Source organism: Terrapene carolina, unplaced genomic scaffold (assembly GCF_002925995.2).
Source record: "Terrapene carolina triunguis isolate 2854851 unplaced genomic scaffold, T_m_triunguis-2.0 Scaffold33891, whole genome shotgun sequence".
Taxonomy (NCBI): Eukaryota; Metazoa; Chordata; order Testudines; family Emydidae; genus Terrapene; species Terrapene triunguis.
In genome coordinates this window covers 13194123-13217416 of record NW_020698242.1, presented here as the reverse complement: position 1 = coordinate 13217416, position 23294 = coordinate 13194123, and the positions used below count along the sequence as shown (strand labels likewise).

Sequence of the window (23294 nt, the reverse complement as noted above, 5' to 3'; positions counted from 1 at the left end):
GCTTTTGCCCTGCAGTGGGGTGGTGGAGCTAGGGGCTTCTGCCCAGCGGGGAAGGGAGTCTAATGGCTTCTACTCCGTGGGAGGCCCCACCACCTGCCGCAGGGCAGAAGCTCCAAGCCCTGGCAGGTGCACCCGGCTCTCTAACTTTTGAAGATTATCGTATGCGGCTCGGAGGGTCAGTACATTTGGCCACCCCGCGTGTCCACAATTGTAGCCCTGCTTGTGCCTGGGATCCAGCTCACAGCTCTCAGACCTGAATGGCATTAACCCTAGCAAAAGCTCCCCCCTTCTCCTTGCGCAGTCAGCACAGGAAATGCAACCTCTGGCCTATTTCCTATACTTCCTCTCAAATGCGTAAAAAGCTCCGATGAACCTCTGTGCTGCAGCAATCAGCAGCTGACCATCTGATCATAATACTGTGCATTTCTCTACCACCTTTCCTCATCTTGAGGAGGTTGTGCCACTACAGACATTAACGAATAAGCATGAATGCATTGGGATGGGGTTTGCTCCTTTAACAGTTGGGGAAACTGAGGCATGGGCAGTGAAGTGATTTTGCCATGGTCACACAGCAGGTGAGCGACAGATCTGGTGATAAATCCTAGGTCCCCCAACTCCCAGGCTTGTGCTTTAATCACAAGATGATTTCCTTCCTGTGAAGGATGTAAGCACAGCATCCACAAGTAATGCAGTTAGCTACATCAAATCCGTCTGTCTTACTGCAGCAAGTGAAAGCAAGAGCGCAGCAGTCGTTTTTAGGTTTATTTTTATCCTTGTCAATCGCACACTTTTAATGTTAAGTGTTCTGTGAAGGAGGAGATTTCTGCCATTGCAGAATTAGTAAGAATTTAGCATTTTCAGTCAAACTTTGCAAGCATTTTTGCAAATTGCATGCTCATTCTGACAGCCTAGAAACAGCCGAGTAATATTAATGAAAGCGTTCCTGTTCTAATTATAAACTCCTTCTGCATGCACACCTACAAAATAGCCCTTGAAGACCCACAGCCCTTCTACAGTGCTTTGGTTGTATTTTATAGCTGTGACACAGAGCTGTTGGGTGAGATGTCACTCAACATGACCACATCAGTGCCCTCTATTATGTCTGTGGCAACAAAGTTGGACCATGGTTATGGTACCTAAGGGATATAGATGTGGCTTTCCTTGCACAACAGAGCATGCTGAGTAGACAAACCCTGAATTTTACAGCGCTGATGTTTCCAGGTGAAATGCGATTTGCCGAGTCTGCATTTGAATTACGGCTGTGAAGGCCAATGAGGAACAAAACGCAGAGCTTGCGAGTCATGAAAAAGACTTGCCTGCTGCGGTGGCTCTATGAGCCACGTGGCCTGATGATATATGGTTGGCCATGCTGCAGTGGGTTCTGTTAATCTTGGAGGCCAAGGGCTTGTGTGAAAATATCGACCCGTTGAGAAAGGCAGCTGCCGCAGGGCACCTGAGCAGTGGGAATGGGAAGCCCTGTAATGTGTTCACACTAGGAAGGATAAACTGCTTAGTAGCCTTAGCTCATGGCACTATCTAGGCCAAATCATTGGTGTAAGTTTATTTTTAATTTTACTTCAAGCCATAGAGAAACCATCCACTTTTCAATGATCTGATTTGATCCTTCAGCTTTGTCACTACTGTCAGGGAGAATGACATGTGTTTTTAGTCTAATTAAAGTGGAATTCTCCTTCAGCACATAAATTTTCTGAGTTTGTACATAAAATGCAGGGTTTATTGTAAGGGGAGAGACTCCTTGATATGGAACAGCTATTTTTGAAACATAATACTTTTGTCAGGGAATCAAGATGCATGCGGTCAGTGATAGCAGAATAATCATCAAGCACAGATGTTTCACCACGTGTGGACAGCATGGGTGCAAAGAATGGTGCCCTTCTCTGGTGGATGGTGTGAAGATAGATGTTTCCAGCAAAGGATTGGAAGAGGAAGCTGCACAACTACCCCTCACCCATGCCAAAAGGCTAAGTCTTGCCATGTAAATAAGAGGTGAAAGAGTAGAAGAAAATGCCCAGTAAAGGTTGTTAGTAGTGCACCCTAGTGGTGAGTACTAGGAGCAGCATTCAATATATTTAACAGTGACTTAGAAGACAGGATGAATAGAAAAAGTTGTGCTGACAACACGAACTATTTAGTTAAATCAAGGCTAAGAACCGGACAGAGCTAGGTAATTGGGCAACATGGTAGCAAACGAATACAAACCGATTGTGCAGGAACACTGAATGGAAAGAGCTCTGTACAGTCTTCGCACATGCTGGGTTCTGAAATGGTGGTAACGTCTCAAGGAAAGACTGAGGTGTTGTTTGTTGGGTCAGCTCAGACATTTTCTCAGTGCAGAGTCATGGCCAAACAATGCATCTCTCTCTCCCAACTGGTAGCTTTTTTGTGAAAGCAGATCTGTCTTGTCACTCACACAGCAGCGTTGAGGTTTGAACTGAAGGACAAGCTCCAACTCTGCCCTTGTGTTTGATGCATGCTCTTTTGTTTTACAAGTATGCCAAGGCTATCTAATTTATTTGGCTCTTTTGGGGATATGTAAGGCCTTGAACTGCACCAAATGGCCTCTGTGTTTTGCGCACTTACAGAATTTGTGAATCCACTTTGATAAAAATTAAACTTTTCAATGAAAAAGCAAAATTGAATAAACTGATTTATCCGGTTTAGCCCCTCCAAAAAGATCTACCAGAAGTAGAAAAAATGCAGATGAGGGTAATACATGAATAGAGACATCAGGAGTGAGGCTCCCCATACCAGGAGAGTGTAAAAGATTGAGACTGTTCATTTCGAAAAGGAAAATGGGAGGATAGGACAGAGGTGTATGCCCTGACTGGCAGAGAAGCCAGTACCCCAGTCAATGCCCCGGGTACCCTTTGCCATAATGCAAGGACCAAGGGACAATGAAATAAATAGACAACAAACTTAAAACTGATATAAGGAAATACTTTCTTATATAATGTATAACCAACCTGTTGCGCTAGTTACCACAGGCTATAATTGAAGTAAACAGCTCATGATTCATAAAAGGGCAATACAGTAAGAACAGGAATGGTATCTGCAGTTACACACTAACTAAGATAACATGAGGCCTGTTAACCCGTGTGTTTCAGGGCATAATCTGACAGCAGGAGTCAAGAAAAATTAAGTGCACTTAGAGAGAGCTTATGCCTTACTCTGAGGCTCCAAGTGTCGTCCAACCTCAAGCAAAAGGGCTGTTGGTCAGTTGCAGTATGGCAGATCCTGTGTTCCTAGAATACAGAAACGCTTCCTAGCTACAATGAAACTGGGCAATCGTCTTCGTTTGTCCAAGCCCCTCCACTTTGCAGTGCAAGCTGAATGAAAAGATAATACAGTGAGAGCAAAGAATGAATCTCTATCGGGAACATTTTACTTAATTAAAATGATGGAGTGAGGAAAGTCCTGCGTGGCCTGTCTCATACCAGCTGGAGTCATTAGGAAATTCAGTGAATCCGACCCAGAACCACTTCAACCTTTTGTGTCATATTTGATGCAATACCAACTTTGCATGTAAAAACTATAATTTCAACCAGATAGGTGACCCTGTAGTCCATGCTCAAAGAGGGGCTGGCTCAGTTCCCAGGCCTGGTCTCTTGTTCCCTGGGCCAGCAGAAACCAGGGGCATCATGAAGGTGTCAGTACCTGCTGCTGAGCAGTTTGTGTGAAATGAGTGGTTGGTTTCAGGTGTCCCTCTCACAAAAAGTGCTATGCAAGTTAGCACCATTGTTGCATTCAGCAGAGTCTGCAGGGTTAGGAGGATGGTCACTTCTGGGAGTTTATCCTTCTTGGTCAAGGTTGAGGGACGTTGGCACAGAGGAAGCTTACGCCACTGATGCTCATGGTTTTTCTCCTATTCCGAGGATAGAATGGAAGACTCATTTCTAGGGCTGTCAGATCAGCATTCTCCACTAAAAAACCCAAACAAAAACACTTGAAAACTTTGTCTGAAGGAGTAAAGATTTAGAAATCTCTCTGCTGTTGTGTCCGATATGCATACGTGACCTAGAACAACTCCTTTATAACATAGCCAGGACAGAAATCTCTAGGTACAGAAACTGCAGACATACAGAAATCTCTAGCTCCTATTGCATCTTTAAAGAATTCCATCACAGTATTTCTCATCATCTAAGCAACTTTATAATGTCCCCTTAAAAACTAGAAGCAGGTGTGTTTTTACCAAATCTTCTGATATATAGATGGCCACACGAGCTTGTCAAACACTCCTGGCTGTTGCTTCCTCCTCACCAGCTCACTGCGCTGTCCCAGCTTGGAGACTGTCTTCTCAGGAACTGCTCTTGAGAGCTGAAAACCATCTTGCATCTTCCTAGGAACTCCTAAATAGTCTGTTATCATAGAAGAGAATCACTCACTCATGCCCGTCACCCCAATCGGGGTATGGGCCACCAACCATAGATCTCCAGAGTCCTTTATCCTGGGCCATTTGCTCTAGCTGGTTCCAGGTATAGCCCATTTTTATGCTATCAGCCTGAAGGTCGCGTCGCCAGGTGTTTCTTGGACGGCCTCTTTTCCGCTGCGACCTGCGACATCTTTCTTGACTCATACATGGTCCTCACGTTCCATGTACCGATGGTAATCCTCCTGGTTGCAAGAAGGGTAATCGGCTTAGTGGCTTCCTCACGACTTTCACCACCCAGCGTCATGCGTCTTCGAGTTGAAGACCTTTCTTTTTCCAGGCTAAAAGTCTCTGTTATCTCTATTGTTGGCGTTTCTGTAGCAAGTTGATTTTTTACGGGGTGGAGTTGCTAGCCCCACGCCCAACCCTCCTCCTTTATCCTGACTTGGGACAGGCAGATGGCCCCAAAGGACCTCTCTGGTGGAGTTATAGAAGAGAATAGCTGTCTGTAATGACAGAGAGTGGGTCTGGTTTACTTTGCTTCTTCAGTTGTGTCTAGGTAGTTTGTTCCATAAGGAAGTGATAGTTGAATGGACAGTTATGACATTTTACCACTTAAATCACCTGCAACTCATCTTACTGGTTAAGCTGTCACTCCAAAGACGCCATGCTGAGAAAACATGTTCCTTACATATGTGTTCAGACTCTTTTCTGAGACTTCTCCTTCCAGTCAATGTGGGCTCTGCTTTCACCATTACTATTGGGAAGAGTATTAGACTGGTTGGACATATTTAATAATGAGCAGCACTTAAACTACAAACTTCATCCATTTGCTAATTGCCATGCAATGTGCATCATTCTCTTTTGTGATGCTCCAAAAGAGCATATGTGTTGTGATGTGTAGACCCGGTGGGATGGGTTAGATAGATACGACAGTCTTAATAATTGTTTTGCTTTGTGGATTGGTCTCAATGCTTTAGTATGGCCTGATGGTCAGAATCCAAACAGGCTGGAAATGATTGCATTGGTTTGACATTTATAGCTGTTTCCAGGGTGGTGTGAAAAGCCTAACCTCTTATCTCCTAGTTACTGCTTGCAGTAGAATTCTAATGTTAATCATTTTTGCACCAAAGGTTTCCAGTGCATCCCCTGCTAGTAGCAGACTTTGCACCTGGAACATGCCAAGCCCTGGGTAATTTTAGTAATAATTTATAATCTAAAAACCTTTCAGTTTTTCAACAGTTTTCCATTTCCAGAATCCCTTGGAACCCTCCAGATAAACAATCTAATTTGTCTTAGGATACGTTACAGGGAATCATGTTATGTAACATAGGTTATTCTTGGATCACCACCACTAGAAGTACACTGGCATACACAGCATGAGTGATGCAACGGTCTCCTCTGTGTTTGAGTGGATCAGAATGTCGTTGAGCTACAGAGAGAGAAATCAGTAGTTAGTCAGTATCTGAACATAGCCCGGTTAGAAAGTGGAGAAACTTAAACAGATGATTTTGTATTTAAATCTGAACTTGTAAACTCTGTGATGAACGCAAGACAGGTGATCCATTCCTCCAGCCACTACAAACGCTTCATATTGATTTGCTGGGAACCCCAGTTTATTCATTACCCTTTTTTTGGACATTCAGTGATTGTGGGTTGGTGTTACACTGGGTCAGACAGCAAAGTTAAAAAATAAGAGAAACGGCTCAATTTCTAATTGATTCATAACTCTCAACACAGCGTGAATGAGGAACATATGGTTGTGTTTGAGTCTGTCAAAGATGTGCCCATTTGGTTCAGGTACTATGTGGCAACTTTTTAATTTAAAGGGACATGCCAACATACAAATCACATTTTTTCACCTACTGTTGTTGTAAGGGACACTTAATATGGCTGTAACTGAAAAAAAGATTAGAAAATATTTCTGTATTTTTCCAGTTTATTTGCTTTTGCCTAGTTATTTTCACTCATTCCCCTGTACAGGTTAGCTGGCCAATCAGTTTCCCTTTTTGTTTTTGTGACTGGTTTATATAGCAACAGAGGAGAGAGAATGAGACTTTACAGGCAGGAAAATGTGATTGTAAAACCACAAAAATCAGCAAAAGGACTTGGGGCAGTGTCCCAAGAAAAACTACTTGTAACTTGCTTTTGGAAGTTGCCTAGTTTAAGTTGACAGTATCCTTTTAAATCTAAACAAGACAAACAGATCTCGAGCAACATGATGGGTTAGAGAACTAGCATTTCATCTGCACTAGAGGCCTGAGTTCACACTGATGGATAATTTTGGGGATCTCACTCTAGTCTGATGTGGCCATTATTCCTATCCAAAAGTCACAGAATAGTTAGGAAGAATTAAATATGGTGGTCTGCTCAGGTTAGGAGGGAAGTGCATTGGCAAAGCTGTGCAGGGAAGGCTGCATAGTCTCACGAGAGCTTACGCAAAAAGCTTGACACTGCACTCTCGGGGCATATTGGAAGGCTGGCCTAGGCTCTCACTAATGATAATGCTACTCGAATTATACAAATCTAATGCCATAGAAAATATTTGATACAGATATTACAAACCGCTATGTGTAAGTCTCTCAGCTATTCCACTGGAAACTCACTTTGACTCCCACTTCCTGCTTTTGACTCTCTGCTTCAAGAGTCTGCATCTCCAACTCCGTCCCTGTGGCCAAAGAGGACTGGGCAGGACACTGTAATATCCCCATTCTTTTCTGGCCTGTTGAGTAACCACCTGGACCCAGGTTTCTTACACGAAATTGCAGACCACTTAATGGTTTGTAACCTTGTTTTTGAGGGTTTTAGCAACCCTCATAAAGCTTGTTGGGTGGGAGGGAAATCTCATAATAAACTACAATGCTAAGATCCTTGGGTGGGGTCAGCTGGCAGAGAGCTGGACATGGGTGAAGTCTCAAAGTATTTTAAAACTATTACATTTAAATAAAGGTGCTGAGGTAGATCTGTAGGGGGAACAGGATACTTCCCGACTTGCTATGTTAGACACCCGCCACCCCCCTCAGATTCCACTAAAACTTCTGCAAGGTTATCCCTACTGGCTAGCACTGCCTCCCGGGGTATTGCTGTCCAGCCAACTGCAAGAGTTAAGAAGGGTATTTCCGTACTTAAAAAGACCCCCCCCTCCCCTCCCCCGCTTGCTCCTTTGAGAAGTGAATACGATCAGTTAAATAGTGCAGGTTCTATTTAGCCAGCAAAGCTGTGGGCAATTCATCAGGGGCTTTACATTTTTATTTCAAGACTACAGTGCAACTAAGCACTTTTTCAATGCTCAGATTTCTGAAGCAGAATCTCACTAGCAGGAATTCAACATAAAATTATAGGATGGTTTGTGAGGATACAGCTGTGGGAACCATTCGTCCGCATCTACCAGTTATTTGATAGGTGTTATCTGCTTTTTCTATAAATGGCCCTTTATTGGTCTTTCAGAATTCAGCTTAGATCATACATGTACAGCACTTCTTAGAATTCGTTTTACATCACTGCAGTACGTTAATGTTTGGCTTGTTTATAGGGATGTGTGGAGAGTCTCTGTCTTCTCCTCTCTCCCCTTTACCTTGTGGTTTTGTTCTTGCACTGTGCATCTAGGACAGTGCTGGAGTTTGGTTGGGTTTGTGGGAGTTTATTTTAGTATTTCTCGCAGTGGAATTGGTGTCTCTTTCTGTTGCTGTCCATTTTACTCTTTTTTGACAGAAATTAAATAAAATCAGCTGGGACATCTCGGCCAGACAAACCGAATTTTTATTTCTTAAGCTGTCACATGGAGATTATAAAGCCAACCTCCCCCACCCCCTGTCTGAGGGACTTGCAGTGCCTTGCGTGCTGCTCTGCAGACCCAACAGAGAGCACACCGTCAGACTTGTGCCATCTCAGAGTTCTGCTGACAGGAGTGTCAGTACAGGCCGGGGAAGTGAACAGGAGTAAGGGTTAATTCTGGGTGTATGGGGGAAAGATCAGTGTTTCCTAAGGGGAAATCAGAAAACGGCTGACGAGAAGCTGTATATTCAGGAAGGTGCAGTACATATGAGCTGAAAGAAGCAAGAGTGAGGTAGCAAATCCCATCGTGCTTTTAGGGTCTAGTTCTCACGTGCTATCTCTAGGCTGTAACGCTTGCTGGTGAGAGCAGTGATGGGCGATGTGGGAAGAGGCCTGGGTTTAGCGTTGTTCCTGCACACATTGTAGGTCACAAACAAACATGGGCTCTGGGCAGCACCCTCATTCCTCCCAGCAGGAGTTGTCTGCAGCTAGACCAGTTAGTTACTGGGAGCAAAACACTGTTCTGCAGAGTTTCTTCCCTCCCTATTCGTTGGTTCCACAGAGGTAGGTAAGGGAAGCGACCCAGCTGAATAAGCACTTCAGCACAAGAATGTACCTGAGGTGATGTAGGAACATGCTGTAAATGGGAAGTCACCCAGGGAGACTGACAGTAACATTGACAGGAGGACATCCGCCGGGCAGTGTCTTAGCCACGCTGTATCATGGGGATTGACAGGATATTTTGTAACGGTTCCGGTGATGAGTACAGGACCTACCCTAGCTGAAGGGGATGAGATGGCGACATTTCAGAGCTGTTACAATGTATCTTGTTAGCACTTTCTGTTGCTGCTTTTAGATGCCTCCAGTTCAGTCCATGCTGTGGTGGTATAAGGCTGGTACGCTCCTCGAAGCACCATGGCATGAAATGGAGGTTCCTAGAAGCAAGATGGAAGGTACAGTACTGAGAGTTGGCCTCTGTGTGCGTTCATTCTCTCCCCCTCCTGTGCTGCTGTTTAGGGAGGGTGGGGGAAAAGAGAATCTAAATAACAACAAAACGGTTAGGAAACGGCCAAACTGCCAGCAAAGTGACCTACGGCAGGCAATGCTGAGGTAAGGTTCCCCACTCGGCAATATTCCACTGTACGGAGGTGTTGCAGGGCTCTCCGGCAGCCAGTGAGGTGTGTGCTTCAGTGCCATGGCTTTTAACGGTTCTGAATGAGGGTATCTGTCCAAGAGCATCAGTGCTGGCAAAGGCCAGTGCTTCTAACCCAGGTTTTTTCACCAGTGGTTTCATTATACTCTGTAAGACACTGACATGAGTTATCAGACGCAATGATCCGGCTTAACCATCTCAATGTAAAATGATAGTTGTTGCTCTACATTTACATCCGCCACACGAAGAAGACGACTGACATGAATGGGGAAAGCTATTATTAGCACTTGTCTGAAAAATGGTTGTGAATTTCAGTTGTGGAAATGTCCGTAGCGTGAAACCTTCCCCTTCCCTTTCTGTCTCTGATTGCATCACAGAAAAGCAGGGTCCAGAACGGAAGAGGATTAAAAAGGAGCCTGCCACTAGGAAGCCTGGCTTGCTGTTTGGAATGGGGCTGTCAGGAATCAGGGCTGGTTACCCACTCTCTGAGCGCCAGCAAGTCGCCCTTCTTATGCAGATGACAGCAGAAGAATCTGCAAATAGCCCAGGTGAGAGCTGAAAGTGAGGCGTGGGTGGATGAGTCTGAGCTCATATTTAATGGGACTTGGTATGCTTCTGCTTATTCGTAAACAACAACCATGGTTACAAAATAGACACGGGTGAGCATGTGGACCAGTGTTGTTTACCTGGCACCCAGGACATGTTTTATAATGTTGGTAGCATAATTCTTCTGCCTCCAGACTACAGTACGAGAGTCTGGAAATGAATTTAAGGGATGCAAATGCTTCACTCCTGCCAAATATTCCATCTTCACCTAATATCACTTAATGCAAGCGACAGCTCCCTACCCCAATTTAGGCAAATGTCCCTTTATTGCATTCTGAAATGATAATATAATGTTGGACGGATAGGTGCAGAAGACATTAGATTCTGTTTAGTTAGCACTAAAGATCTCAGAACTAATTTAGTTACCGGGAGTATTAGCATATGTCAGAGCTCCAAGTTTTCTGCTAGGTTAATATGTTGATTGAGTAATAAGATGTTTTTGTGAGTAAAAGGAAGAACGTGATTATCTCTGGGATTCTTAAATGCTCCTTCTTATGTAAAAGAACTAGACTCTGCTAACCATGGTGTATTGTAATTTTAGATATAATGTAGTAAATGTTTTTAACATGGAATTAATATTTCAATATACTGTAGTAAGTATCTGTTGCCAATATGGTCTCCTGTGGGGTTTTATATGTGTTTTATGATCTGTCTATGTATCCTTCTGTCTTATATACAGAACGGTGGAGTATCTAGGGACCTTATTTTTGTTGCTGTCATTCTTAATGTGAATCTAGTTTCAAGTCACTCTCACTTGATAGTAAGTGAATTTCCGAATATTCAGGGCTTCTCCCAAGAAGTGTGTGCACTATCCTTCCAGGCAGTTAGCCCCTCACATGCACATGGGGAAGGTTATTTTGTCACTTCCTTTGGAAGTAAGACTTTTGGGTACGAGGAGACACTTTGCCCTCTCTGAAATCATAGGGTTGTCTATAATCTGTACAAGGGTTACTACACCCTTCTCCAGTCTGTGCTTCAGCGCAGCCTACAATTTATATCTGTATTATACATACGCAGGCTTTCCTCTGTCTCCACATCTGGTTCAGAGGATCAATTACCTCTGAGTGCCTTGCAGCCAGTGCTTCAGTGCAGCTGCTGGATTAAAAGTATTGCAACAGCTCCCTCTGAGGGCTCTGGTTTGCCTTCGAATTGCAGTTCTTCACTGTATTTCTCTTCTCCATGCAGTAGATACAACACCAAAGCATCCCTCTCAGTCTACAGTGTGTCAGAAGGGAACTCCTAACTCTGCCTCCAAAACCAAAGATAAAGTAAATAAGAGAAATGAGCGTGGAGAGACTCGGCTGCATAGAGCTGCCATCCGAGGAGATGCCCGGCGCATCAAGGAACTCATCATTGAGGGCGCAGATGTCAACGTTAAAGACTTTGCAGGTAGCAAGTCCAGCTGCAGTTCAGTGATCTGTATTCATAAGCCAGGAGCAAGTGCGGTCAGCGGTTTTGGTTGTGCCCAGTATCTCACCTTGCCTTTAATAAATATAGGAATAGCCAGGCCAATGAGACCAAGAGTCATCCCAGTATTTCATCTCGAGACTGACAGCGGCCAGTCCCAGACACTGTCATGGCCGCTAATGGACAGTTATAGAATGACCTGTGCATAGGACATTTTTCTAACCCCAGGCACTTACGCCTTTGGCATGAACCAAGAGCTTAGGGCGGTGCAATGGAATGGAGAGTCTCAGCATGAGGTGCTTCATTTTGGTCTGAGCAATATCCATCCAGACGAGGATGGAGCACTGCAGACTGGGATCTGTAGTTCTTGCAAGTCTTAGATCCTCATGAAAGATGAGAGCAGGTGCAGTGATTTGCTTCACTTATAATCATTCAGTGTGACCCAGCAAAGCCCTCAGACAGGTGACGTGTGGGTGCCCCTGGGATGATAGGTAGAGCTTGTAAGAACGCCTGTAGTTAAGCTTGTCCAACACTTTCTATTATAAGATCCTGTTTTCAGTTACTTATTGTAACTTAGTCAAATTAGAACCATTTGTGCTGAAATTTCCCATGTCCGGTGTTTGCCTTAGGCTGGGTTTTGTTTTTTGTTTTGTTTTTATTTTAAGTTCAGCTGTTTTTAAGAATGAGATTTGGGAAAATACATTATTTTGCACATGCTGAAAAACATTTTGCTACCCCTGTGTAAAACTGCCCCAGTTAGGCCATGTTATAAGTCTGAAAAATCTCAATTTGCACATGCTCAGTAGAGACTGATTAGAGTTTGGCCGCTGAATTCTGAGACCATTCCATCTGTACTGAGCATGCTCCATCCCAGGATTGCAGAGGTGGAGCAGGACTTTTCCTGCAATTGCTCCTTCAAGCTTTTGGGAGTCAACTGTGGCACCAGAACGGAGAACAGGGAGCCTGTTTCTCCGTGCTCTCAGTATTCCCTCTGCTGGTGCCCAGGCAGCGTGGAGAAGGAACCTGTCTGTCTCAAATGCAATAAACAGAAATTCACGGAAGCCCGTGACCTGTCCCTGACTTTTACTAAAAATAACTGTGACAAAATGGTGCTGACGGTGGGGAGGGCTGAAGCCTGAGTGAGGGGGAGAGGAGTAAGAGAGCTTGAGCCCCACTGCGGAAGGGAGAGGTCCAACACTCCTCACCCCTGGAGGCTTGGAGTTCCAGGGTCCGTCACTGCGGCGGCCGCCTGCGGCATCTGGGAGCTCTGGCCCACCACACCAGGGCTGGAAAATGTCACAAGGTCTCTGAAGGTCACAGAATCAATGACATTCTTGACCTCCATGACACAATCTTACCCTTAATCATAATTATACACACAGGAGGGCTGAATTAAAGTTGCACGGACGACCTTAATTCTGGCATTTCCTAGCTTTTGAGCGCTTGACTTTGTGACCATAACATTCTTTTAAAGTAGCTTTTGGATGTACTAAGTAGATATGCTTAGTCTTGATCTCTGTATGTTTAACATCAGTGTTCTACTGACGTGCATTTTTGTTGTGAGTAATTTCATTCACAGATACCCCTTTTTAATAGTACAAATGGAGGGTTCTGAGTGGCCCACCCAGTGCTATCAGCAGAATACCCCAGGGGTAGTACACACCTGCTGGGAAACTTCCAAACAGATTCTGCTTAGAAATCAATCTGCTGCCCATGTATGACAGAAATTTTTCCATTTCTTTCCCTCATTCTTCAGAGGTTTGTTTGCGAATAGGAGCTTTTGTTCCTGCAGAGTTCATCTGCTTCCACACTTAGTCCCTTCCAGAAGTCATGGCCCTGTTTGTGATGTTACAATTGCTTGCTGTGGAAATGTTGCAGACAACCTGTAGGCTGTGAGTTCAGCTAGGGGCTACACTGTATGAACAGATGAATTCTAAACCCCAGTCCTGACTGAGTGACAGTGTTCCTCCTATCAAAGAGTTAGAGGAGAGAGAAACAATTGAATCTAATGAGAGCAGCGCACCATGAGGTATCAGCCGCCCTTTGATTTCATTCACGAAACGTTCTCTGCTTTTGGAGTTCACAGAGCGGAGTGAAAGTTCTACAGGACAATGGGCTGTAGCACCTTATGTTGCCAAACAGAAAAGCTAGATGGACTCAAGTACCAGATGTTGAGCTGGCAAAAAAAGTTGCTTTCCAAAGCAGAGCTGCTGGTGTCTTGGGCAGGCGGTCTTGGCCACGCAGGTCCTGCTGTGCCGTGTGCTGCCTGGGTAGAAGAGCTCCGTGTCAGCAGGCAGAGCGGCAGGCAAGCTGCCATATTAGCAGCCAGCAGCATCTATTTTGGTTACTGTGATACTGTTCATAATTATCGACAGTAAAAATGAGTTGCCACGTCATGAGTGTTTGTGTGCTTGCAGGCTGGACAGCATTGCACGAGGCATGTAACCGGGGTTACTATGATGTTGCAAAGCAGTTGCTTGCTGCCGGTGCGGAAGTCAACACAAAGGGGTTGGATGACGACACCCCGCTGCATGATGCAGCTAATAATGGGCATTTCAAGGTTGGTTCTTGCTGGATTTAGTAGCCCTTTTTTAGTGATTCGTTACAAATAAATGAGTTTGATTTTCCTATGCTTCAAGTAGTATCTGTATAGGCAATTGCTATTTCATTTCATTTCACTGACAGGCATGTTGCATCTTCCCAGGTGAGAATCTTTCTCCAGCCCCTGTGCTATTAAATGTTGTGCTACCTTGGAATTGTAGGATGGAGCTTGCTACCAGAATATAGGTTTGCATTTCCCCCCATAAATCTGTCCTGCCATTTTCTCTGTCCCTCATTTCAATCACTGTGCCCATGTCACTGGGTGACAGGGCAGGATGACCAGCCAGCTCTGACCTCAAACTAACCTCTTTCCTGCTTGTCTGTCTGAACAGCCCACAAAAGTGATGGGGACTGAAACACATTCCTTCGAAACTGAACCGTACTGAGATTTTGAAGTTTTTCTCATTTTTAGGTGGTAAAATTGTTGTTACATTACGGAGGGAACCCTCATCAAAGCAACAGGAAGGGAGAGACACCTTTAAAAGTCGCTAATTCCCCCACCATGGTGAATCTACTCCTGGGAAAGACCACCTATCCATCTAGTGAAGAGAGCTCAACAGGTGAGGTGCTGACCTGTGTGGGTGTTGGGATCATGGGCTATCGCCATAGTGGCAGCCTGCTACCACAAAAGCAGTAAAATGCACAGAAGTTATAATAGCCCCAAAACACCTACATGCTACTGCAATAGCCAAGTCAGTCCACAGTCAAGATGTTCAGATGCTTAGAAACCCCACCCTTTGCTCAGAGAGCTCTGCCGCTCATCCTGGAGAGTTCAGTCGTAGGAGCCTACAGCTAAAAGCATCCTAGAGGTTTCCACCTACCACAACTGGGGATCTAGGAGGAGAGGCCAGGCCTCAGGTAACTGGGTCCCATATCATTCAGGGTTCAAAGACTGTCACCAGCATTTTGACTTGCACCTGGAAGCAAGTGTAGAAATTCTCGCACGCCTGTTGTGTGTTCATTACAGCCTACCCCTGGGAAAGCAAGGTGCTGTTTTCTGCATGTATGGAAGCTTCCAGACAGTGCTCCACTCAATGGCTGTAGTCTAGCTTGGAGGCAATAAAGTTATGACTAATAGCTGCAATGCTTGCACTGGATGGGCAGCTTCTTAGTGGTAGTTCAAGAGATGCACTGCATGCCACTGCTCCTCCCTGAGAATCCTGGGGTTAGGTCCAGGGTTAGAACTGTGCTCACTCCGAGTGTTCCCAAAGGGTTATGTTCAATTGCATCCTACATAGTTTTGAAACTCCTTGGGTAGTCTTTCCAAAGGAATGTTAAGCTCACTCTAGGCTCAGCCAAGATGTCTGCTGTGTTCAATGGGTGGGAAAGGAGACTGCTAGCTTGGGATTTCAGAGGAGGCCTGAAGAATGCATATTTCTCCTGAAAACAACCTACAGGACTAATGCTTTGTGCTCTTTTTTCCTCACAGAGAGCTCGGAGGAGGAGGACGCCCCTTCATTTGCACCTTCCAGCTCCGTCGATGGCAATAACACAGACTCTGAGTTTGAAAAAGGCTTGAAACATAAGACCAAGAGTCAAGAGCCCCCCAAAACAATCACGCCGGTAAAGGATGAATATGAATTTGATGAGGATGATGAGCAGGACAGAGTCCCTCCTGTCGATGACAAGCATTTGCTGAAGAAGGATTACAGGAAAGAGACTAAAGCAAACAGTTTTATTTCCATACCCAAAATGGAAGTAAAAACCTATACTAAAAATAACACAATTACACCAAAGAAAGCTGCCCATCGCATCCTGTCAGACACGTCGGACGAAGAGGATGCCAGTGTAGCTGTGGGGACGGGCGAGAAGCTGAGACTATCGACTCACTCGATACTGCCCAGCAGCAAGACTCGAGAGCCCTCCAATACCAAGCAACAGAAGGAGAAGAATAAAGTGAAAAAGAAGCGGAAAAAGGAGACAAAGAGCAAAGAGGTTCGGTTTGGCAAAAAAAATGACAAATTTTGTTCCTCTGAATCAGAGAGTGAAAATTTGGAGAGTGAGGAGGATGATAGAGACTCTGTGCAAAGCTCTAGCTGTGTAAAGGACTCTAGGCTAGTGCTAAAGGAATCGTCCTTGTTCAACTCTCTGTCTGCCTCTTCCACCTCTTCTCATGGGAGTTTAGCTTCACAGAAACATAACCCTAATCTTACAGACCAGCACTCCAAGCACTGGAGGACAGACAATTGGAAAACCATATCTTCTCCGGCATGGTCAGATGTCAGTTCCTTATCGGACTCCACAAGGACGAGACTGACAAGTGAGTCAGACTATACGTCGGAGGATTCGAGCTTACAGTCATTAAAGCCAGTGAGAAAGAAGCAGGAGCACAAAAAGAAAAATAACTCTCACAATACTGTCTCTGAGAAGAAGAATTCATTCCATGCCAATGTGGACGGAGCAATTCCAAAGCTGGATAAGGAGGGGAAGATTGTTAAAAAGCATAAAACGAAACATAAACACAAAAACAAAGAGAAGGGACAATGCCCGGTCAACCAAGACATTAAAATAATCAAAACTTTTTCTTTTGAATATGAGGACTCTAAGCAAAAGCCTGACAAGGGTTTGATAGAGACTGAAAGTCCAAGTGAAAATAAATTAAAAGTGTTAAAACATGAGAGAGAACACTGTAAGAAGGAAGAAAAGCTACTGAAAAGTAAATCGGAGGAGAAGGAGTGGTTGTTTAAAGATGAGACTGGAAAAGCCTCCAAAGAAGAGAAATCATTAAAAAAAGTCAAAGAGGGGAATAAAGACATCAGCAAATTTTTCAGAGAGGAGAAGTCGAGTAAAGAGAAACCCATAAAGGAGAAGTCTCCCAAAGAGGAGAAACCTAGAATACACAAGGAGGAGAGAAAGAAAAAATCAAAGGACAAGCCATCCAAATCTGAAAAGAAGAATGATCTGAAGGAGGAGAAAATTACTAAATCGGAGAAAGAAAAAACCTTCAAAGAGGAGAAAGAAAAATGTAAAAAAGAAAAAGTTTACAAAGAAGAGCCTGGATTTGATGAGTTTAGTAACAAAAGCCAATTGCTGGAAAGTGAGGACACAAAATTCAGCCTTTCTGATGATCAGCAAGAGAGATGGTTTTCTGATTTGTCATCTGATTCGTCCTTTGATTTCAAAGGCGAGGATAGCTGGGATTCTCCAGTAACAGACTTCAGGGAGATTAAAAATGATGGCATGGCAAAACTTATCATAGACATTAAAGACAAGAAAAAGGAGAATAAAACAAAGGAAAAGAAAGAATACAATGAAAAACGCAATGAAAAGGATACATTCTTAAAAAAGAGAGAGAGAGAAAGCATCGACAAAAATCCTGAGAAGAAAAAGGACCAAACTGAAAAGCATAAAGTCACTCCTAGTTATCTGCCTGAAAAGGACAAGAAAAGGAAAGATTCTGCAGAAAGCATTAAAGAGAGAAAGGAAAAAGATCCAGGTGAAATCAACAAAGAGAGAAAAGAGTCCTCTGATAGCTGTAAAGACCGAAAGGACATAAAAATTAAACAAGAGGAGCCCTATCGAGATGAGTTTAAAGAATATGGTTGTGAAACATTATTCAAGGAGAAATCTGACCCTGAATTCAGTGGAAAAAATGTGGAGAGTGGGGAAAGGCACCATTCAGGGAAAGATAAGGAGAAGAAAGATGCTCCTGATAAGGACAAGAAAGAGAAACTGAAACCAGAAAAATATAAGGAGAAATCCAAAGAAACAGATAAAGAGAAAAACGAAAAAGTTGTTGCTGAGAAAAACCAGAAAGACAAAGAACTGGATAAAAGCTTTAAAGAGAAAAAAGATACTAAGGAGAAATACAAGGATCTGCATAACAAAGACAAAGAAAGGAAGACTTCTTTTGACTATATCAAAGAGAAGAAAGAGAAAAACTTCTCTGGAGATAGAGAGGACTTCTCTGAGAAAAGAGATGAGAAAAAAGGAAAAGAGAAAAGCTGGTACAGCATTGCAGATATCTTCACAGATGAAAGCGAAGATGAGAAGGATGACTACAGCTTAAGCGGATTCAAAATTGGTGAGGCCATTGGGAGTGAATTGCATCGAATGGACAGTCTACAAGAAAAAGATGATAGCATGGCTGCTGAAAAGGAACTTTATCTTGCCGACAAGCACAGAAAGTACTCTTCTGACAGGCAACATTCAGGAGAGAAACAGAAAGATAAAGACTCTAAAGAGAAGAAAAAGGATAAAGGATTAGCAGAAGGTGGGAAGGAGAAAAAAGAGAAGAGTTTCTTTGAAAAACACAAAGAGAAGAAGGATAAAGATTCTGCTGAGAAGTATAAAGACAGGAAAGACAGAACCTCAGTAGACTCCACCCAAGAAAAGAAAAACAAGCAAAAGCTCCCTGAAAAGGCCGAAAAGAAGCATGCTGCCGAGGAAAAGGTAAAAAACAAGCATAAGGAAAAGATGGATAAAGAACATTCCAAAGAAAAGAAGTCTTCAAAAGGAGGAGAGACAGAGAAGAGCCTGTTGGAAAAATTGGAGGAGGAGGCCCTCAATGAATATAGAGATGACTCCAATGATAAAATAAGTGAGATTTCTTCTGATAGCTTCACAGACAGAGGACAAGATCCAGGACTAACCAACCTCTTTGAGTCTTCTAACCTTTCTCTTATGGATGCCTCTGAGGAAAAGTATAAAGATTCTCTTCCTTTGCCCTGCTTGCAAGACAAACTCAAGGAGAAGGAGAGGCACAGGCATTCCTCATCTTCATCAAAGAAAAGTCACGAGAAAGAGAAAGCAAAGAAGGAAAAAACAGAGAAAAAAGAGAAAATGGATGAATTTAAAGACTCCAGCAACAGAAAAGATTCCAGTCAGTATGAAAAAGAATTCTCTGTGGATGGGGAGACTTTTGGCATTTCCTACAGCATGAAAGCAGAGGTTGAGGAAGAACTGGACAAAAGCATTGACTATTTGTTTTCTGAAAAGAAAGATAAAAATGATCCTGAGAGAGAGCTCTCAAAGAAGGCAGAAAAGGAAAAGACTTATGGTTCCAGTACCATCAGCACAGTCAAAGAGAAGAAGAAGAGAGAAAAACACAAGGAAAAATGGAAGGATGAAAAGGAAAAGCATAGAGACAAACATACAGATGGATTCTTTAAACATCACAAAGATGAGACGAAGTCTGTGGTTAAAGACAAGGATAGCCCTCAAGTTATCACATTCAAAGATAAATCAAAGGAGGAGAACCTCAAATTTAGTGAAACCAAACTGAAGGAGAAACTCAAGGAAAACCAAGAGAAAGACAAAACAGAGTCTCTAAAGATCAGCAATGGAAATGATAAAATAACATTGTCCAAAGATGGTAGCAAGAAAGATAACAGGCCTAGAGAGAAGCTTCTGGGTGATGGTGATCTAATGATGACCAGCTTTGAGAGGATGCTGAGCCAAAAAGACCTGGAAATTGAGGAGCGCCACAAAAGACACAAAGAGAGAATGAAGCAAATGGAGAAGATGAGGCACAGATCTGGAGATCCCAAATTAAAAGATAAAATTAAAACCTCTGAAGAGATGCGTAAGAGGAGTCTGGATTTGACCACAAAGAAACCACTAGCGCTAGATACTCAGCTAAAGGACAAAAAGCTCAAAGAACTAGGTCCACTGACTCCCATATTGTCACCAGATAATAAGCCACAGCCTGCTGTGGGGACAGATTCAAAAGACTGGATAACTGGCCCTCAGCTGAAAGAAATTTTACCTGCTTCTCCCAGGCCAGATCAGAACAGGCCGACAGGTGTTCCAGCTCCAGCTTCTGTAGTTTCTTGTCCAAGCTATGAAGAAGTGATGCAGACACCAAGAACTCCTTCGTGCAGCAATGAAGATTACACAGATTTGATGTTTGATTGTGCTGACTCTCAGCACTCTCTGCCCATATCCACAATGTCCATGAATGCATGTTCTCCATCCTTTTTTGACAGATATGCAAATGCTTCGAGTGGACTCCCTGACAATCCAAGTCAGACTCCAACAAGGACGATACCCTCCACAAACCTTTATCGTTCAGTCTCTGTAGATATAAGAAGGGTCCCTGAAGATGAGTTCAGTGCTGGAGACAAGTTTTTCAGGCAGCAAAGTGTCCCAGCAACATCAAATTATGATTCTCCAGTGCAGCATTTGATGGAGGAAAAAGTCCCTCTTCCTTCTGTTCCTCCAGAAAAGTTTCAGTGTATGTCTCCAGGGTATTATTCATCTGACTATGGAATTCCATCACCTAAAGTAGAAACTTTGCATTGTGCTCCTGTTGGCAATGTTGTCCAATCATCTGAAAGCATCTTTTCTGGTTTACAAGCAAAATCCTCCCCCTCTCATAGAGATGAGCTGCTTGCACCTTCTGTAGAAAGTGCTCTTCCCCCTGATCTTGGCTTGCCTTTGGATACCACAGAAGAGCAGCAAGCTACTGCTTCTATTTTGCCACCAGAGTCTACCTTTTTACAACCTATTGAAGAAAACCATTTTAGTTCAGGTATTTCAGAGCAGAACAATATGGACTGGGATAACCCTCCTTCCAGAAACCCTGATCCTCCCATGCCTCCTAGCTTAATTTGTAATCCATCTGACCATCCTGTCAGCTGGTCAGTGGGATCAGAACTTCTAATGAAATCTCCCCAGAGGTTCCCTGAATCCCCTAAGCCATTCTGTTCACTGGACCCAATACATCCTGCACCCGTGCCCTTTATTTCTACAGATTCTCCATACCCAGTTTCTCCTATTTCATATCCATTGTCAGTATCTGAACCGGGGCTGGATGAAGTAAAGGAAGATGCTGAAGAAGCAGTTCCAGGAGAAATGGCAACTGCAGAAGAGCAAGCTCCTTACATGTCCCCTACTAGACTAGACACTTTCTTCAATAACTGCAAGCCTCTTCCAGAAGAAACTCCCGAGATGCCTTCAGAACCCCCTTGCATGCCAACAGAAACTCAGGCAGAGGCTGTTAACACTCTGGAAAACAGTTACTTGGAAAACAGTAGCGTTGCACCTGTAAACCTGGAAGAGCCAGTAACGTGGCCTGATCCATTCACAAACTCAGAAGATGACTTAGACCTTGGTCCCTTCTCGTTGCCAGAATTGCCGCTCCAAGCTAAAGATGTTCCGGATGCGGAAATGACTGAAGTGGCACCGATTGAAGAAAGCTCAGTAGCTGCCCCAGAAGTCATAAATACTGGGGTCATAAACGTGAGTGTGTCTGTCGCAGCTTCCAGTGAGCAGGAGGAGCTACCGCTTAATCAGCCAAGTAACTTACTGGCTGTGGAACCAGAGCCACAGTCTGAGGAACACAAATCGGAAGTGATTGCACCAGAAGCTACCTCGGAAGCATTGAATGTACCAGAAGAGAAAAGATTAGACGAGTCCGAGGCACAGAGTTTTCAACAGACTGTATCAATAGAGCTTGCTCAGTCAGAGAAACAAGAGGCAGAAACAAACCATGAAGAATTGCCCTCATCAAACTGTGCAGCGGAGAGTGGATCTCAAAGCAACTTGGCACAAGCGAACACTGCTGAGAGTGGGATCGTGCAAGACAGTGCTGCAGTACGAAGTGGGAGCCAAGTCTCTTCCACCCAGACAGACACACCCCAAGGGACTACTCCAGTAGACACCATAGAGCCAGTACAAAAACCAGTAGCAGAAGTTTCCAAACCACCCAAAATAGAAGAGATCCCACAACGAATTACCAGGAACCGGGCTCAAATGCTGGCCAATCAAAATAAACAGAACACTGCGCCTTCTGAGAAAGAGTTTCCTCCAGTTTCTGCACCTTCCACACGTGCAAAAGGGCGAGTGACCGAGGAAGACGATGCTCAAGCCCAACATCCACGTAAACGCAGGTTCCAGCGTTCCAGCCAGCAGCTACAGCAGCAGATTAACACGTCCACCCAGCAGACGAGAGAGATGATACAGCAAACACTGGCAGCGATTGTAGATGCCATAAAACTGGACGACATTGAGCCCTATCACAGTGACAGATCAAACCCGTACTTTGAGTATCTTCAGATCAGGAAAAAGATTGAAGAGAAGCGGAAAATCCTCTGCTACATCACTCCCCAAGCTCCCCAGTGTTACGCTGAATATGTCACCTATACAGGGTCCTACCTGCTGGATGGCAAGCCGCTAAGCAAGCTTCACATTCCAGTGGTGAGTTACCCTCACTATTTCTTCTGGCTCCATTCTCTTTATGAAACAATAAAACGGAAATGCTACAGATATAGCCAAGTCAAGCCTGGGTGTCCTCCAACATAGTCAAAGCACAGTTCTGTGTTACAGTCAAGATGGGACCCCAGCTGTGTACCTGGCTTTAGAATGCCTTTGGAACACGTTTAAGATTACAAAATTGAGCCTTGCTGTAGGGACAACTATATTATAAATGGGTTTTGCTGTATTTGTGTAGACCAGACTTTTAAACGGTGCTTAGGAATTTGGAACCTTAGACTGTGGTCATGTGAAGCCAATGGATTTGAAAGCCAGAAAGCAAAACTGCTTTTATAAGTACCGGCTCTCTGTGAGCTGAAGGGTGAAAACATTATCTACTACTTAGGTATTGCAACTGTAAGACCATAAGCAGGAGCAGGGCCGTCCCTGCGAGTGGGCGGTACGGGCGGCGGCCTGACAAAGGGGGTGCCCTGTGCAGGGTTTGTCTGATTCCTACCTGACCTGCTGAGAGCCAGCTGGGCTGGTGGAGCAGCAGCATCTGGAGTGGGGGCGGAGGGACCCGAGCTGCAGGGGGGCAGATGGATGAAAAGCCGAACCAGGTGACTTCTCCAGAGCAGGGGTGTCCTGCCCAGCCACACACACACCCCGCCCCCGCTCCATGGCCTTGTGCAGCCGCTGCTGCTCTTGTTTTCCCCCTGCCCCATTTCTCCCTGGAGCCCCTGGCCACTCCGGACTGGGAGCATCCTCCTGTCTGCTGTGTGAGGGGTGGGGGCTGATATTGGGGTGTCCCCCTCCCCCCGCCTGTGTACCGGGTCTCCCCTGAGCTGGGGTGACGGGACAGAGGGAATCTGTGTGTGCTGCTGCCTCTCTGGGTCCAGCAGCAGCTGCTTATGTCTGACCAAGCCTGCAGATGCCTGATCCTGAGTGCTTTCTTAAAGAGACAGTGCACTACACACACACACACACAGGAGGGAGCCCTGGCATCGCTCCTCGCTCCCCCCGACAGCTCCCTAGGGGTGCCTGGGGCAAAGGAGCAGCAGTCCAGTGGGGGAATGGAGCGAGCAGCAATGCCAGCTGCTCCGTCACTGCATCCAGGTCAGTTTTCCCATGCGGGTGCAGGAGGGGGATGCAGGGGTTAGGGGCGCAGGAGGAGGGGCAGAGGTTGGGGTGAAGGGGGCACAGGGCAGGGGTTAGGTGCGCAGGAGGGAGGTG

General features: G+C 44.6%; 1 protein-coding gene across 2 annotated transcripts in view; it reads left to right on the top strand.

Moving 5' to 3' along the window:
* Positions 1 to 23294, top strand: part of LOC112103473 (ankyrin repeat domain-containing protein 11) — a 219070-nt gene that overhangs the window by 189870 nt on the left and 5906 nt on the right. The window contains exons 2-7 of one of the 2 annotated variants that reach the window (XM_024195270.2): positions 9018 to 9114; positions 9692 to 9862; positions 11106 to 11309; positions 13745 to 13887; positions 14341 to 14488; positions 15358 to 22067. In XM_024195270.2, coding sequence (XP_024051038.1) covers positions 9018 to 9114; positions 9692 to 9862; positions 11106 to 11309; positions 13745 to 13887; positions 14341 to 14488; positions 15358 to 22067 — 7473 coding nt within the window. The remainder of the gene's footprint in view (positions 1 to 9017; positions 9115 to 9691; positions 9863 to 11105; positions 11310 to 13744; positions 13888 to 14340; positions 14489 to 15357; positions 22068 to 23294) is intronic. The other variant, XM_026663675.1, reaches the window with a different exon arrangement.